Genomic DNA, 18433 nt, shown 5'->3' on the forward strand with positions numbered 1-18433 from the left:
ATCCGCTATGTGATTTTGTTCTCGATATACATGTTTAATGGTTACCTCCCAATCTTTAGCCATCCACCTCTTGCATGTTTCTTCTTCTTCTTTCCCTTCTCTTTCCCATATTCTCTCTTCTAGTCACTGCTACATAAACTTCTCTCTTATTTATATTGGATATAACTCAAAATGTATGTATAGTTATCTCATATACTACCGGATATAACTCAAAATGTATGTACAGTTATCTCATATACTACCGCGCGCAAACAAAATTATTATTATTATTATTATTATTATTATTATTATTATTATTATTATTATTATTATTGTAGTTCTTACAAATTAGTACAATGCAGTAATGCACATCTTAGAATACATATGTGTTTATTTTTTTAAATAAAAATCTGGATAAGGTTTCTCATCACTATTATGTTTCCAAATTCCAACCACAATAATACATTCGGGGAAAAAGAATTTTATTTATTAAAAAAAAAATCTGGTTTATTACTTTTAGATTCTACCCTATTAAAAAAATGTTTTGGGCTAACTTGAATGTTCCTGTTGAGACATTTCTTCGGCCATGTAGGAAAATGGCAAACATATTACAGCCCATGTTGAGCCCGGATATAAACTTTTCAGTTTTTATGGGGCTCGAGTCCAAATGGCATCGTTTTACTTCAAAATGACGCCGTCTGAATTTAAAAAGAAAAATTGATTACTTCCTTGTCGTTTGTCTTCATATATAATTCGTTCCTCTATATTCACAATTTTTATCTCTATATTCACAATTTTAGAACTCTATATTTACAATTTTAGAACTAAATATTCACAATTTTCGATCTCAATATATAAAATTTCAAAACTCAATACAGAACTCTATATTCACAATTTTTGTACTATATATTCACAATTACAGAACTCTATATTCACAATTTTTTACTTATATTCACAATTACAGAACTCTATATTCACAATTTTTTACTATAATTCACAATTACAGAACTCTATATTCACAATTTTTTACTATATATTTACACTTACAGAACTCTATATTCACAATTTTTGTACTATATATTCACAATTACAGAACTCTATATTCACAATTACAGAACTCTATATTCACAATTTTTTACTATATATTTACACTTACAGAACTCTATATTCACAATTTTTGTACTATATATTCACAATTACAGAACTCTATATTCACAATTACAGAACTCTATATTCACAATTTTTTACTATATATTTACACTTACAGAACTCTATATTCACAATTTTTGTACTATATATTCACAATTTCGTAACTCTATATTCGCAATTAAATAACTCTATATTCACAATTACAGAACTCTATATTCAACAATATAACACAATTTTTTAAATCTAGATTCACAATTTTTGAACTTTATGCTCACAAAAAAAAATAGCGTTAACTGAGGAAAGAGTACCATTATAACAGACGTGCGTTTTTGACATGGGTTCATCTTGCAAGGTGGACCCGGGTCTATGGCATAATTTGCCTAAATTTTTAGAGCAAATTGTCATTTTGGTCCACTAACTATAGAGGTCCTATTAATTCTAGTCCACGACTTTCAAAAGTGTTAATTGCATACCATGAGTTTTCAATTTGTATCAATTTTGGACACTCCGGTAAAATTTCCGGCCAAATGTCGCCGGATTCTCTTAATCCCTCTCATCTGACTTAATTCAAGAGGTAAAAATGTAATTCCCACTATCCAAAATAACCCAACCCAAACCAATAATCCAAAATACCTTCGGTGATGGTTCCACCGCATTTTGCTCGGAACAACAAGTTGATTTCTACAAAACCAAAAAGAATAAACAAAAAATTACAAATAAATAAATAAATGTTTAGAAATTGATGATGGATTTGTAAGATGGAATTATGGACCGTTACAATGGGTTCAGAAGGAGGTTGAGGTGGAGGCGGAAGCGGTGGAAGTTCCTGAGGCTGCCATTGCTTAAGAACTTGAGGTTGAGTCGACTCATTGTCGCCGTTTTTTAGGCTGGTATTATTGTTGAAAGGGTTTAGGGCTTTGATAATGCTCATCGCGATTCCTGAGAAGACCACGAATCCAGCTGTTTTTGCGATAGCTTTGTCCCTATCGTCGCCGTCGCCGGCGGAATCATCAGCTGGTCCTCGCTTGTTCCACATCGATCCAATGGTTGGATTAGCGATAGCTTTCTCCATATCGTGAACTGGGTTTGGGATTATTGGTTTGGGTTGGGTTATTTTGAATAGTGGAAAGTATATTGTTGTCCCTTGAATTAAGTCAGATCAGAGGGATTAAGAGAATTCGGTGACATTTGGTCGGAAATTTCACCGGAGTGTCCAAAATTGATACAAATTGAAAAGTCATGATATGCAATTAACACTTTTGAAAGTCGTGGACTAGAATCAATAGGACCCCTATAATCAGTGGACCAAAATGACAATTTGCTCAAATTTTTATTAACATATTGTATACATTCAAATTATTTACAGGTATATAATTTGTTAATTAAAAATACATAATATATTAAATGCAAGTACATAATATAATATCAACCACGATTCACAATGCGCATCATAATCTCTAGGGCATGATATAAATTGTGATATTGGCATATTTTTCTCGATTTGTACTCAAAGAGAGTGGGGCCAGGAAAAAATTATTTTCCATTTTTTATTTTTAATTTTTCTTCAAACTTATAGAGAAAAAATTAAAGCCGATATCCATGATATGTTGTAAATGTAAAGTATAATTAGGGATGAAAATCATAGCTCAAAATTGATAGGTTGATCTGATAAGTCCAAACATTTTTAGAGTTAGGACTAAAAAATTTTAGTATGATAAAAAAGCAACTTGATCAGCTTGATGACCTAAATGGGTTAGCCCGATACTACGAATCACTTCAAGTTATTATTATTATTATTTTAATTTCACAATTGATGTAGAAAAAAATATATGAAATTTATGTGTTTACGGTTCTGTTTGGCACACCTAGTTAAAACGCTAATTGAAAGCTGAAACTATAAAACTAGTAGCTGAAGCTGAAAAACTAATAGTTAATAAGCTAAATGGTTGAAATTAAGCTGTTTTTAAAATTAGCTTAATAAGAGGATAAGTGTTAAAAAAACATAAAAGGACGTTTTTAGAAATTCAAATTTAAATAGTGATATATTTAAGATTCTTTACAAGGTAGTATCTTTTCTATACTTTCTCAAACATTTTTAACCCAAAGAAGAATCTAAACCCCTACCACTGGAGTTCAAATCTATGACCAGTCATTTGAACTGGTAACTGTGATGTCATCACACTACATTACGGTAGTTGAATTGGCATTTAAATAATGATATATATTGCAATTTAAATTCTAAATATATATCACATTTATGATCTAACATCCCATTAAGCTGTTTGGTAATAGTAACTGTTAGTTTTTCCTGTAAAGAACTGCAAGGAGAAGAGTTTTAGAAAAAAAAAAAAAAGATATTAGGGTTTTTATTACAGAAGGGTAAATGATGTCATTTTTATAAATTAATAAAGATTAAAAAAAAAAAAAAGGAAAAGCTTATAGTTTATTTTGAAATGTTAAGTGGATGAGCGTTTCAAAATAAACTATTATTTTAAGCTTTGCAAGTTTTACCAAAGCTATAACTTATTAAGCTCTAAAAAAGCTCTATCAAATTAACAGAGTCGTAAGCTCATTTTTAATAATTTTTATTAAATTTTTAAACAAAATTTTAATATATTTATTACAAAATAAAATATTTTTTATTAAAACAAATAATAAAAAATTATTATTTTTTAAAAATAATAAAAAATTATTATAATTATTATTGATGGGGATATTGGGTGTGGGCTGGATTTATTGGGCTTGTGATGGTGGGCTGGATTGAGGTGTCCACGGAAAAGTGGGCCCGGGTCGGTGAGGGTGTCGCCGGCTGGGCGCCGACGGGCCGGCGTAGCCGCCGGCGGGGGCGCTGGCAGCGCCCGGTCACGGCGCGCCCAGCGCACCCGGTGCGTGGTCGAGCTGTGACTTGGCGCCACCTCGCGCTGGCCAATAACACCGCCGGTACGAGGTGGCGCCAAGTCATGGCTCGGCCACGCACCGGGTGCGCTGGGCGCACCGTGACCGGGCGCTGCCAACGCCCCCGCCGACGACACCCTCACCGACCCGGGCCCACTTTTCCGTGGACACCTCAATCCAGCCCACCATCACAAGCCCAATAAATCCAGCCCACACCCAATATCCCCATCAATTATATTATAGTATAAATATATTAATTATTTTTAGTTGAAATTTAGAAATGGAGGCTTATATTGATTGAATCATTGAATGATACATAAGTTTATATTTATTACTATAAATGCGTTAATTCATTAAAATTGAAAGTTTAGAATGTTAATTTAAAAATGTGAAAAGTTTTAGTTGACTCAACAAGTCCGACGGGCTGAGGTTATAGGGTTATGTCTAAGAATTTTAAACCCGGATTAAAAAAAAAAAAAAACGATTAGCCTGACAGCCGAGGTTATAGAATTAGAGCTTAGGACCAAGAATTTTAAACTTGACCAAGAAAAAAAAATTTTGATTAACCCGATTTGATGAGTTCGATAGCCCAAAATCCAATTGATTAACCTGATTAATATCCCTAAATATAGCTATAAAAATGAAATTTAAAATTATTATCTTAATTACATGAAGTTATTTGGAGTATTATTTACGTATGATATGATATAGTTTTGGTGCAGTCCATATTCTTTTTTTTTTTTCCGAGTGGCGTGCATACTTGGACACTGAAAATTCTATAACACTCCAAAATTTCATTGAATAATTATTAATTAAAAAAAATCAAAGACTTGACTTTGATTTTCCCACCATTTATAATTTTATATACTTTAGTGGAAGGACGATAATTATTATCAAAATATTTTGGCAAATTACACCATGAAGTAGAATCTATCTGTATTGTATGGTAGATCCTGATCTAAAAATAACTTTTAAATTTTATAGTTGATATATTTTATATTTGTAGTTGATAGTTTCTGTATCTGCAACTATCATATTATGTGTCAATAATTATTAATTAATTTATTTATATGTACAAAAATTGTTAATTATAAATACAAAATGTGTTAATTAAAGTACAAAATTTTTGTATCGGGATTCACAATACAATATAAACTTTGGTGGATAGTATAACAATTGAAATATTTTGTGCATCTAACGCAGAGGCCAAATGGACCATACTTTCAAAATTTCCTCTACTCTATCTAAATTTTAAAAATAAATAAATAAAAGACTCATCTGGACTTCAACGTCACCATAAATGTTAGCCAAAACTGCTTGCACTCCAGTGTGGAATAATGTGATTTTTTTTATACAAATACATTGGACTAAAATATTCAAATACTCTGACCAATCACCACAAATCATGACCTTTAATGTAATATCTAAAAACATAATAAGCCTCAATCAAAGTTATATCTTCAATTTATGTTCATGTTTTAGTGCTAATTATTTTGTATATTGTGTTTTTAGAGTTGTACTATATAATTTTTTGGACAAAAATATGTACTGTTATAATTGCCGTTATTTTTTCCATTAACTTTACCATACCCATGCATCCATCATACCTTTTCTTATATTCTTTAATGATAATAATATTTGTAGACATTATATATTAGATTAATATAATAAATAAATTTTTTCGTATAGATTTTAATTAGTAAGAATTTGTTATTATTTTTTAAAATATAAATATTGGGCATATGTTTTTGTGCATCGCGCATAGAAAAGACCAGTTTAGTTTAATAAGCTTTAAAATACGCCTAAGTCTAACCTTTTTATTAAATAGGCCAGATCCTAATCATGCCTGTTCATATGCATGCCCTATGAAGGGGTCTAACCTATTTTCATCTATATCCACAGCTGAATGTTACCCAATATCTAGAGTACCAAAAATAACCTCCCAAATTATTATGTGAACCATGGTCCATAGAGTGAACAATTTATATCATAGATCAGAATTCACATATCATTGGGGGCCTTGGATCAAAATAACGAGGTACATAATTCATAGTTATAAGGTAAATAATTTCATAACAAAAGACAAAAAAGATCATAAGACAAGACACATACGCATGTTATATATTTACTTATTCTTCAAATCTGATTTAGGTACAAAATTTGTGTTCATGGGCATGGAATTTCACAGCACAAGACACGAAAATTCATAGCATAAGACACAACTACTAATTGTTTCAGCTACAAATTTTCATAACACAAGACACAAAAACTCATTACATAAAACACATACACATACACCAGGATCCACAATGCATTGTGAACCCTAGTCCAAGATATAAGGACTGCATATATAGAGTGCCGTGTGGATCATTAAAAAAGTACATTTTTAAATATATTAAAAGTACATGATTTGTGTATTGAATATACATTATACAAAATAATATATTTTCCCTAAATACAAGTTACTCTTTTAGTAATCAAATAATATACTTTTTATTTGTAATCCAACTCAAATAACCTTCTTAAGTAGGTGTCGTACCATACTCAAATTAATCGTTGTTCGCACCGGGCCGACCCAATTAAGGGATAAAGTGTTGGTCAAGTTTAATTTGTTTTCCATACAAAAGAGTAAGAGTTTGAACTCTCGGCCTTTCTTAAGGAACGAGAGTGCACGGTCACTCATGCCAACCAAATTAATTATACACCTTATCAATTTAAAGCAATCATCAATTAAATCATAATTTTAAATTTGGAAAAGGAGTATAAAATAAAATAGTTCTTTTATTTTTTATAAATGCTTAAAAAAAAAAAAAAAAAAAAAAAAAAAAAGAGAGAGAGAGAGAGAAAGGAAATCGTCAATAGTCAGTACTATGATCGATCGAAATGTTGAAAGTTAAAAGATTCTAAGTATGTAACAAATTTCTAGTCAATGCTGAAGAAAATTGGAGATAACTATGATTGATAGTGTTGATACACGACTTAAAAGGCTTGGTATTAGACTTTTTGTACATTGTATTTAATGATTGCTTTGTTTGTTTCTTTTTATTTTTTATTTTACTATTATACATATGTAATGTGATTTATAAAAATAATGACATTTGAAGAAGAAAATAGTGAGTTTTAGCTAAATGATTAAATAGATTTTCGAGAATTTATAAGCATGCATGGAGATGCCATATAATTCATATCTATAGGGAGACTAACTAATTAAGTAACTATCTATAGGAAGACTAACAAATACCCACTTTGAAATGTTCGAATTATATGTTTTGCACACTTTGTTGAATGACATTAGGTCCATTTTGACCATAGAGAATGTGAATAGGGTCATGGTTCACACTACACTATAGACCATGATTCATGTGCATGTGTTTTGTGTAATGACTTTTTGTGTTTTGCATTATGAAATTTTGTATCTTAAGAGTATGAATTCGATCTGTACTTGAAACAAATTAATAATTATGCCTCATGTTATTAATTTATGTGTCTTTTGTTGTGAAATTCAGTGCCTATGACACAAATTATGTACCTAAATCAGATTTGAAAAAATAAATAAAATATATAACATGTGTATGTGCCTTGTGTTATATTTTTTGTGTCTTGTGTTTTGGAATTATGTACCTTACAAGTATGAATTTTGTACATCGTCTTTTCAATCCAGTTTGGTCCATAATGCTATGCTATGTGTCTTGTGTTGTGATTTTTTTATATTGTTTTATAATTTTGTACTTTACAATTATGAATTCTATACCTCATTATTTCAATTTAGAATTCATAATGCTATGTGGACCCTGGTCCATATATAAAATATAAATTGCCATGTCAATATGATTTGCCACGTTATTTGTAATTTTGTGCTAAGTTTTGTCTTTTCTGTTATATACCAAAAGAAAAACATCATTTTAATTGACCATACTCTATACACACACCTCATAATATTAACCTTCTATGAGGCAGTATTTGATTTTTTTTTTTTTTTTTTGTATTTGATTATATATTAATTATTTAATTAGATGGATTCTTATATTTATTTTGCGGGGTTCACATTGATTAATTTATAAGAAGTTAATAAATATAAAGAATTTTATTACCACATCAGAAGTGATTTAAGAAGATAAAATAATATTTTTTTTTTAGGGCAAAAACTTGTGTGAGACCGTCTCACCATGAGTCGGGTCGGGTCGGGTCAAGATGCAAATGTAACACTTATATGCACAAATGACATACTTATATGCTCAAATGTAATACTAATCATGAATAAAATGTTTGTTACTTATTAGGGTAAATGTAATACTTTTAAGGGAAAATACAATACTTTTACATCTCGATTTAAAAGTATTACATTTTTCCTCAAAAGTATTATATTTGCCCTTATAAGTGAGATGCACTTGTCAACATTACTTATTATGAAAAATGTATTACTTTTTCTTTTATAAGTAACAAAAATTGTATTTTTGATTAGTGTTATATTTGAGCATATAAATATAAGATTTGCACATATAAATATGACATTTGCATGGTGCTTTGATCCGACCCGACCCGTCTCACGAATAAGGATCCGTGAGACGGTCTCACACAAGTTGTGACCCTTTTTTTAGAATAATAATGCAATCTAGAAATAACTTTTGACTGAGTTTGCAATACTGTATGATCTTCCAACCTCATGAGATTTTTATTTTTATTTTTTGAGATAGTGCCCATTAAAAAATGTTTAAATTTTCAACGATGAGATTTCTTGAATTGAACTATACAAGTGCATGGTCAAACCAATCCAACATTAAAAGAAAACTAGTCACTTGAATTAACGAACTAAAAAGAAATACTCTTTAAGCTATAACTCCTATAAGTTATATAAATATAAAATTGTTATAAATGCTTCAAAAAGAGTGACCAAATGGATAGAGCGTAATTCTCACAAGTTCAATTCTTGACAATATTTATTTGGTCAAGCACTCAAGCGTGACACACAAACCCTAATATATTAAAATGGGGTTTTACATATTCTCAAGTAGCTCCTATGAATTTTTGTTATATTTTCTTGCGTGACTTCTTGTGATTTATTGTACACAAACATTTCACTACCCTATTCAAATCACATCCAAATTGCTGGCTAGCTTGCAGAAAGTACAAAAGACTTGCTATCATATATCAGTAATTCTAAATATACTCCTATTTTCTACATCTAACTTAATATGTGGCACCTTTTAATTGCTTAATATATATAAAGGCTATCCCCAATCAAAAATACCAAATTCTGTACCAAATTTTACATCAAAATAAATATTTCCAACATATTCTTACACTAATTTTTTTTTTTAATCTCCAATCCATTTACACCAAATTCTGCACCAAATTTTATTTCATCTTTAATCCATTTACACCAAATTCTATTCCTACACTAAAATAATTTGTATTCTTATAATTTAAAACTTTAATTTTGTTTACTTTAATTATTTTAATATAAAATATAATTTTGATATAAATAATAATATTTTAAAATTAAATTTATGTTTTTATGTATTTTAATTTTTAATTATTTTATAGTCGATATTGATCTCGTTTTAAACGGCTCAATAATATCTTTAAATCTTTATAATTTATTTATAATAATATAAATTTTTAAAAGGAAACAATTATCAAAAAGATTTTTAAAAGTTCTAATGTTGTAATACTAATGGTGTAAATGAATAGTATTACACCATATTTGGTGTAAGACCTTCTCCGATGAAGGCGCCAAACGCCATTTTGGCGCAAGATTTGGCGCAAAATTGTCTCCAACGAAGGCGCCAAATCTTTTGCCATTTTGGCGTTGGTCTACGGTGCAGAGCCATATATGGAACTGCACTGTAGATTAACGCCAAATTTGTGTTAATTTTTTATTTTCAAGTTTTTCCTTTTTCATTTTTGTTAATTTCTTTTGTATCCTTATTTTGTTTTTATGAATTTATATATTTGTTAAATACATAAACATAAAATTTAAATAATTAAAAATAAAATTATACCATTTGAAAGATCACATCAAAACGATTAAAACAAAACTAATATCATATACAGATTAATTAAAAACTAAAGTAAACCTAATGTTGCAATGCCACAATATATAGTATAGGGATGTAATATGACAAAACTAAAAGAATACGACTAAATGTTGCAATGCCACAATAGTCGAGAACTAACATGGCGTTTGGTTGGAGGGAGGGAATTAAATGGAAAAAGAATTACAATTATATGGGAGATATTAATGTGGGAATATAAAGTGGTAATTTAAATTCAAGTGTTTGGTGTGCAGGAATAGAATTACTAGGAATTTCAAATCCAATGTTTGCTATACATAAGAATTGAAAGGGAATAAGTAGTATAAAGTCCAAAACGCCCATCCTTATTATTATTATTATTATTATTATTATTATTTTAAAACATTATTATTATTATTAAAAAATCTAAATGACCAAATTCAAATTTTGCTTTTGGAAATTTATATAACAAGCTATAAATAAACTTTAGAATTGCATAATGAAAGCAATAAAATAGATAAGGGAGTTTTGAGAAAGCATATTTGATTGAGGTTAGCCTACTAATTGACATTCTGTGTTGAGAGTAGAGGAAGAAGACACACTATAATCGAAAGAGAGAAGTCAAACATAAATTTTAGGTTAAAAACAGAGGTATAATTTTGTCTCAAAGTTATTTTTTTCTTCCTAAAATTCATGGAATTGAAATACCAAGAGAGGCATATGATTATAATTCCATGAAAATGATGAAATTTTAATTCAACGGAATTGCAATTCCCTCCAACCAAACGAAGGAATTTACTTGCCTTTGAAATTAAGTGGGAATAGAATTGTATTTCCCTCCAACCAAATACCCAGTAAAAGTGGAATTTGCTCTTAAAAAAAAAAAAAAAAAGAAGAGGAAATAGTTAGCATATATATATTTGTCTCCCAAGCATGTCGTTATTATTTATTGTCCTTAGCTTAAATTATCTATAAAGTGGTTACGCTTTGCTTGCTCTTCAATTTTTTGTGAAGAGTGTTATTTTTACATTATTTAGGGACAAAAATTTCATTAGTGAAATATTTTAATAAAACGACCGGCTATTTTATATTACTCAGGTTTGAATTTTATAACAAGACAGTAACATGGTCCTCCACATTTACTTCCAAAATCTCAAGACTAAACTTAGTCAGCATTAACAGGCAAATTATATTCCTGAGTCGTCTGTCTTGTCTCCAATCTCATTATTAGTCTTAACAAAAAAAATCATTAAACAATTGTCTACAAACATTATATAAACCCCTACTCACCCACTGACCTTCAAGAGAGAACAAGAGAAGAGAAAGAAAAAAAAAAAAAAAGGAATTTTAATAATGGAGGTTCATATTCTCTCTAAGGTCCTCATTTCATTGTTCTCGATCGGTGTTCTAGCCTTGCTCCGCCGTGTGTACGAGGTTTTGGTGGCGGAGCCGGCGAGGATCCGGAGGGTATTGAAGAAGCAAGGGATAGATGGGCCGCCGCCGGCTTTCCTTCTCGGAAACATCTCGGAGGTGAAGAAGCCGATGCAGGCGAAACCAAGGACAGAATCTTTGGTCAATGAGAAAGGAGAGTTTGATCACAATTGGATCAACTCTCTTTTTCCCTTCTTTGATCCATGGAGGAAGAAGTATGGTAAGCATGCAAGTTGTAGTTTTAATTTAAACCATATGCATGCATATTTGACCCGGAGATTTCGGTCTAATCTTAAATTCTGATGCGTGTGTAGGTGAATTGTTCGTGTTTTCGCTCGGTACGAGACAGATATTGTATGTGAACAACCCGGACATGGTGAAGGAGATCACCACATGCAAATCCTATGACCTAGGAAAACCTAGGTATCATAAGGAGGAGTTTGGTACTTTGTTGGGAGAGGGCATCTTGACATCAAATGGACAAACTTGGGCTTATCATAGAAAAGTCCTTGCCCCTGAATTGTACATGGAGAAGGTCAAGGTATGGACTATGTTTTCGTTGGAATTCTAAGATATCCATTGACATTATACTGATTCCTAATAGGAGCATTGACTCTTTATATTTCAGTAGATCGAGAAAGTAGCTATAAACAGATACAGCATTGTAACAAAATCAGTAATACTCAAAAAATATATAGTATGACCCGTTATATGAGTTTTATTATATATTGTGATAATAAATGTGTATAGGGAGAATCCCACCTAAACTGGTCAGATTGTTGGTTTAGTAAATACAAAATTACAAATTCAACTCGGAATGACAACAGTCTATTAGCCTTGATTTGAGCCTATTAGCTATAGACAACCAAGGTTGATTTACCTCAACATTATTTGCTGACCAAGGTCAAAAAGCGAAGTTTATCCTATATGCAACCTCAAATAGTGATTAGATTTATTTGGTCACTCAAAAAATATATATTGTTGGATGCCTTAGAAGTATTCATGATGAATGATAAAAGTTGGTAAATATTGTGCAGGGAATGGCACCCTTATTTGCAGAATCAGCAAGAATATTGGTGGAGAAATGGAAGGCGGTGGTGGAAGCGGCGGAAGGAGGAGTGGCAGATATTAACATAGATGAATATATGAGAGCCTTCTCCGGCGACGTCATATCAAGAGCCTGCTTTGGGAGCAGCTACGAAAGGGGAAAAGAAATCTTCAACAGGCTTAAAGATCTCCAGGAGGCCACTTCTGCCAAAGTCACCACCATCGGAATCCCAGGACTATCGTAATATTATATTTCTCTCTCTCTCCTATCATTATATATTTAAAATCAATTTATATAAAAGTCAAATTAGTCATATTATTGATTTAATAGTCACAAAATTACAGTTTAACTTTCAATCTGAGCCGCCTATTAACCTTTTACATGCCTGTTTGTATCTTTTGCCGCCACAAAACAGAATTTCTCTCTTTAGGCCAAGTTGAGTCCTCAGTCAGCGATCCCCTCTCTCATCTTACCTGCATAGTTTTGAGGACAACTTTATTTTCTTATACATTGCTATAACATTTTCCAGAAACAAGATACTAGACTTACTTTTTACGGATCACCACAATTCTCTCTTCTAACACCTGTCAATCTTAATTGCATAGTTTTAAAAGACAATTTTGATTTCTTATAGATTGCTATAATATTTTTGAGATCTAGGGTACTAGACTTGACTCCTTACGACCACCACGGCTCAACAATTCTTTAGTCACTCATTACTGAATTTGACACTTTACCTCTGATTACAAAAAATTTGTTTTATATAATGACAAAATGGTATGTTTTAGGCGTCTTCCGACGAAGGGGAACAGAGAAGGGTGGGCGCTGGACAAAGAAATTCACGATTTGATCATAGAAGTGGTGAAGGAGAGGAAGGAGAAGGGAGCGGAGAAGGACTTGCTGCAAATGGTTCTTGAAGGCGCAGAGGCCGGACAAATGTCTCCGCAGGAGATCGATGCCTTCATCGTCTCCAACTGCAAAAACGTCTACCTGGCCGCTCACGAGGCTTCCGCCATCGGCGCCTCCTGGTGCCTCATGCTCTTGGCCGCCCATCCTGACTGGCAGCAGCGCTGCCGCGATGAGATCGCCGAGATCTGCCATGGCCAAACTCCAGACGCTGAAATGCTTCGTAGAATGAAAACGGTATATATAAACAAAGGAAAATTACTTTTTTACCCCTAAATTATCATTAAATATATATGTGTGTGTGTGGACTTTATAATTTGTGTTTATAGTGTTATTATAGTATTGTGTTTGTGAATTTTCTTATGAATTTATTATTATAGGGATTATTTTATTTGAATTTATTATTATAAGTATTATTTTAAAAATTTAACACTTTAGTTTAAAAACCTTCTGTTAATCGGTAAAGTGAAGGAAAAAGAAAAAACTTTCGGTTCAGTTAATTCGACAATACAAAGTTCGGTTCAATTAACGGTTAATTCTTTAAAAAGTTTGGTTAATGATTGTATACCTCTACTTGGATACCATTAACGATTATTAGTCATCCATTAGACCATATTTAATTCTTAACGATGCTTATTATTACTTCAGGTGACAATGGTTCTTCAAGAAACGTTGCGTCTATATCCCTCGGGCCCAGCACTGGCCAGGGAAGCCTTAAACGACATCAAAATAGGAGGCTACGATATACCAAAGGGCGTCAACATTTGGACCATGGTGGAGACACTCCATGTGGACACAGAAAACTGGGGACCTGACGCACTTTCCTTCAACCCAGAAAGATTCACCAATGGCGTCAGTGGTGCCTGCAAGCTGCAGCATTCGTTCTTGCCATTCGGGTTTGGGCCGAGGTTGTGCGTCGGGCAACACTTGGCCATGGTCGAGCTCAAGATGCTGGTCTCGGCTCTCCTCACCAACTTCTCGTTCAGCATATCTCCCAGATACATCCATTCGCCCGCTCTCAAGCTGGTTATCAAGCCTGAGTTTGGCGTTGATCTATTGATTACAAAGCTCTAATCAAAATCTCCATTAATAGCTTCCTAAGCAGAGTGTGTTTTGTTCACTTTCTTTACTATGTTCTGTTTTACTTTTGTTTAAGAAATAAGCTTCAATATTAAGGGGTTATTTTGAAATTAGCTGTTGATAGTATTAGCCCAACATGTTTGGTAAATTAATTAGAGCATAAGTATATTGTGTTATTTATAACTCTTAAAATACTTTTACAATTTATTATTATCGTTGTGATATTATTAATTATTTTTTATTTTATTATTAATAATGTTATAATTATAAAGAAATACTCTGTACTTAATAATAATTCAATTATTAACACACTAGGCATTTTTAATGATATTAAAAAATATAAATTTGACTAAGAAATACTCTGTACTTAACAATAATTCAATTATTAACACACACATATATAGGCGGTTCTAATATATTAAAAATATATATTTCAATAAAAATTGAATAAATATAAACACTACAATAACTAATAATTGTAAATTAGACTTTTAAAATGAAAATCCAATAATTTAATATCAATAAGCTACTCAAAGTAATTTTTTTATTCCAGCTTATTAGCATTAATAAGTTTGGCAATAAGTTAAGTGAAAAAGTGTTTACGAAATGCTCATACTACTAACTGTTTGACCAAACAATTAAAGTTGATCAAAGAAATAGACTTTGGCTGATAAACTATTTCCAATCACCCTAACAGAGAAACTTGATTAGGGTCCAATAGCAATGTAGTGCAGGTGATTCCAGTACACAATAAAAGAAACCATGAAATAACTCCACCAGCTTGAATGTTACAGACTTGATTAAAAAAAAACAAAACTAACGCCGGCTACGCCACAGGGCAGGGGACACACGATACTCCGGCAGCAAGTCAGCATTGCGGTATTCAGGCAAGGGTCCTGAACCGGAACGGTACTTGGGCGAACGATATGATGCAGGGCTGTATTCACCCGATAAACGTTCTGGAGGAGTCATTCGGTAATCAGGATCGCGGTATGATGAGCATTCACGGTATGAAGAATAGTGATCATAGCTTCTGTGGTTCCTGATCTCATCATCATCATCATCATCATCATCATCCCACCTCGGGTTGAAATCAAAGGGGTGAAGGTCATCGCGGTCCATCATTCCATCCCGTCTGTAAGAAGTGTGGCACTCTGGTACAGCTTCTTGTCTATAATAACGGTGTTGGTCTAGCAACAGGTCCTGCTCATAAGCCTCCCACGGTTCTTCCACCCGGTCATGCCTAAAAGAATCATCACGGGCTTTTGCTGATGGGCGCCTTCTGTAAGTATCGGTTTCTGCGTTCCTCTCATGGGCATATGAGTGAGATGTAGCTGGAAACCGACGCACTTGAGCCTCTCGAAACGCAACCCCATCCCTTTCGTAGCCATAAGGATGCCGATGATATCGTGGCTCCTCCACTGCAGCTCGCCTCTTGTTATAGCCAACCCCATGCTCCCTAATCCTATCTTTCTGCACTGCCTTGCCTGAAGATCTTCGGCTAGCAGCTCTGAAAATCTTACACAGGTCCTGGACCTGCAGAGAAATTAAATCAACAAGATTTTCTTAACAATAGATGCACACAATTCAAAAGGAGTTGTACAAAATAATTCCAGGAACCTGTTCAGACGTCAATTTGCAACCAAACTTTGACCGGGTGAAATAATTCTTTTGAATCGCCTTTCTAAAATTTTCCTCAGCCAAGGGCTTGCAACGATCCAGGACCTTAAACCGTACCTAACAGAACATGAGACAAACACGAGTAAATGCAATCACTCCTTTCATAGATTGACTTGTATCTAAAGACGCAAACAGAACTAAGCAATCTTTTAGGACTGGTAGAACATGTCAGTAGCTGCAAAGACGTTAAAATGAAATCCACACCTGCACAACCATCTCAATATCATCTATCCTTTAGCCTTATTTATGTGCTCAAACCTCGATCTTCTCATAGAAAAGCATGATTTTTCGCTCTTAACCTCTCAAGATCAGATATAACACTGTTCAGGTATACTTTAATTTCATTCAATTTAAATAAAATTCTCCCATTATCACGTCCTTACAGTTCGCACGCATAAGCTTGAGTCACTCACTGCCTAGTACTGTTTAACGCTAAGCATATTAAGGGTTAAAGAAGGGGAAATTCGACAAACCTGAGATGGGAACTGAGAGTTAAAAGCATTGGGTTCAATGTTATACCCACCAGGTCCAGCAGCTTTATAGATCCCATACATTAGTTTCAAATCAACGTCATATAAAAACAGTACCATTCCTTTATGCACATTTCCCACTAGTTCTCTCCTGTTTTCTGGCAATCCTAGAACCTTATAGCGGTAGCAGTCCCTCTTTGTTTCCGAGTTGCACATGAAGATCATCCCCATCTCAGGTTTCCTCGAGGACTTTATCCTATGGAACGTACCAGGCACATCTTTGCCTTGTAAAGCTACCTTCTTTGAGGCCACTTTCTTTGTTTCCTGCCTAGTTATCCCTTTAGAAGTCAATTCGTTTCGGCCCACCTTACCTTCACCAATGGAGGCGTTTTCCTTTGAGAGCTTCTTCCTCTCACCTTCAGAGGCCACTTTAGCCATCTTCATTGGTCTGTTTGTGCCTCTTAACTTAATAAGCTTCTGCTTTGAATTTTCCGCTACTTTCTCTTTATTCTTTTCCTTCACACCATTATTGTGCTCCATCACATCCTCTCCCATACTTGAATAGACGACACAAAGAAACAGAACATGACTTATTCATTTACTTATACATAGCACATCTCGATAGATAATACATTAAAGCTCAAAAGCCTACATGAAACAAGAAGTTAAATGGTAGAGATCCAGCAATAAGACAAAGAAACACGCTCTTCATTAGGCATAGCCAATAACACTTGACATTGCAGCGGGTGCAAAAAAAGTAAAGCAGAGAACAAGCAAATAACAATAAGGCATGATTTATGCACCGAGGATCAAACAAGTTAAGCATAAAATCCCTTAGCAAATCCGAGACCATTACGGCAAGAGGCAACATAGAGTGTCTAGGAGAGACACTGTAAGTGTCTAGGAGAGACCATTGTGGGAAGAGGCAACAATATAGAGTGTCTGGGAGAGACACTATACATATCATCCATTAATGTGAATTTTCTTATCATCAAGACTTCTTACCCAAAAATACAAAATCACAGGAGGCTTATTAGCTTTTATCTTCCTGTTTTATTGTTTTCCCACAGCTCCAAAAGAATAGCAATACCAACAAAAGGCATTCCAAAAGAAAAGCATTGCTTAGAGCAAACTGTTAGACTTGGTAACAGCAAAATTACAAGTTTTACTGCCCGTGGGAGTGTCATATTAGCATTCTTGATTTGAGTTGATCAGTGAGATCATAATGCGGGGTTTATACAGCGACTAGGGTCACAACTCAAAAGGCGAGGTTTACCCGGTCTACACATCAGGTAGTGGTTGCCGGTCAAACTTAAAAGTTGAAGCTTGTGAATCAGAATTGCACAGACAAACACACTAATAAAGCTGGGAAACAGCATACATAAAACTGATCAGGAAGCTGAAATCCATAAGAAAATTTCTCTAACAGCTCCACCAAAACCTTCTTAGCTATCAAAATTAAAGCTGGAAACTTGACAGCAGAATCAATGAATTAATGGAAATACTTCTAATAAATAAATGCAAGGAGATCCACAAGACGGTAAGCCGACGAGATTGGAAGATTACCCACTTCTCAGAAATCAACTCTCAGAAAAACAATGCTTAAAAATTAATTAATTTGTAGAGAACAAAGAAACCCTACCAGTTACCAGTGCTGCTGTGAAGAATTCGATTCAAGAAATGTTGAGTTGATTTGTCGGATGACTTCTCCAAGTAAACTCTGGTCTTCGTCTCTTAAATTATTGTACCAATAGAAGTCAAAGGGCAATGCCCATCACAAT

The 18433-nt window shown here is 33.1% G+C and overlaps 3 protein-coding genes across 4 annotated transcripts; 1 reads left to right on the forward strand and 2 right to left on the reverse strand.

Annotated features, from left to right (window-relative positions):
- Window positions 1-1695: 1695 nt before the first annotated feature.
- LOC116004084 lies at window positions 1696-2206 on the reverse strand. The gene is made up of 2 exons (XM_031244017.1): window positions 1907-2206; window positions 1696-1809 (listed from the first exon to the last, which is right to left on the reverse strand). The coding sequence occupies exons 1-2, from the start codon at window positions 2198-2200 to the stop codon at window positions 1696-1698; spliced, it is 408 nt and encodes a 135-aa protein (XP_031099877.1). The 5' UTR covers window positions 2201-2206.
- A 9140-nt stretch (window positions 2207-11346) lies between these two features.
- On the forward strand, window positions 11347-14678 carry LOC116003704 (cytochrome P450 714C2-like). The gene is made up of 5 exons (XM_031243611.1): window positions 11347-11688; window positions 11783-12009; window positions 12506-12756; window positions 13305-13659; window positions 14071-14678. Exons 1-5 carry the CDS (start codon window positions 11391-11393, stop codon window positions 14494-14496), a joined length of 1557 nt encoding a protein of 518 aa, XP_031099471.1. The 5' UTR covers window positions 11347-11390; the 3' UTR covers window positions 14497-14678.
- Window positions 14679-15088: 410 nt separating this feature from the next.
- On the reverse strand, window positions 15089-18421 carry LOC116004651. 2 transcript variants are annotated; one of them, XM_031244782.1, is made up of 4 exons: window positions 18295-18421; window positions 16656-17208; window positions 16123-16239; window positions 15089-16038 (listed from the first exon to the last, which is right to left on the reverse strand). In XM_031244782.1, the coding sequence occupies exons 2-4, from the start codon at window positions 17205-17207 to the stop codon at window positions 15319-15321; spliced, it is 1389 nt and encodes a 462-aa protein (XP_031100642.1). In that variant the 5' UTR covers window position 17208; window positions 18295-18421; the 3' UTR covers window positions 15089-15318. The 2 variants fall into 2 exon arrangements, with proteins under 2 accessions (XP_031100642.1, XP_031100643.1); XM_031244783.1 differs by having other exon boundaries at window positions 16656-17300; window positions 18295-18379.
- Window positions 18422-18433: the final 12 nt, after the last annotated feature.

This window comes from Ipomoea triloba, chromosome 14 (assembly GCF_003576645.1).
Source record: "Ipomoea triloba cultivar NCNSP0323 chromosome 14, ASM357664v1".
Classification (NCBI taxonomy): Eukaryota; Viridiplantae; Streptophyta; class Magnoliopsida; order Solanales; family Convolvulaceae; genus Ipomoea; species Ipomoea triloba.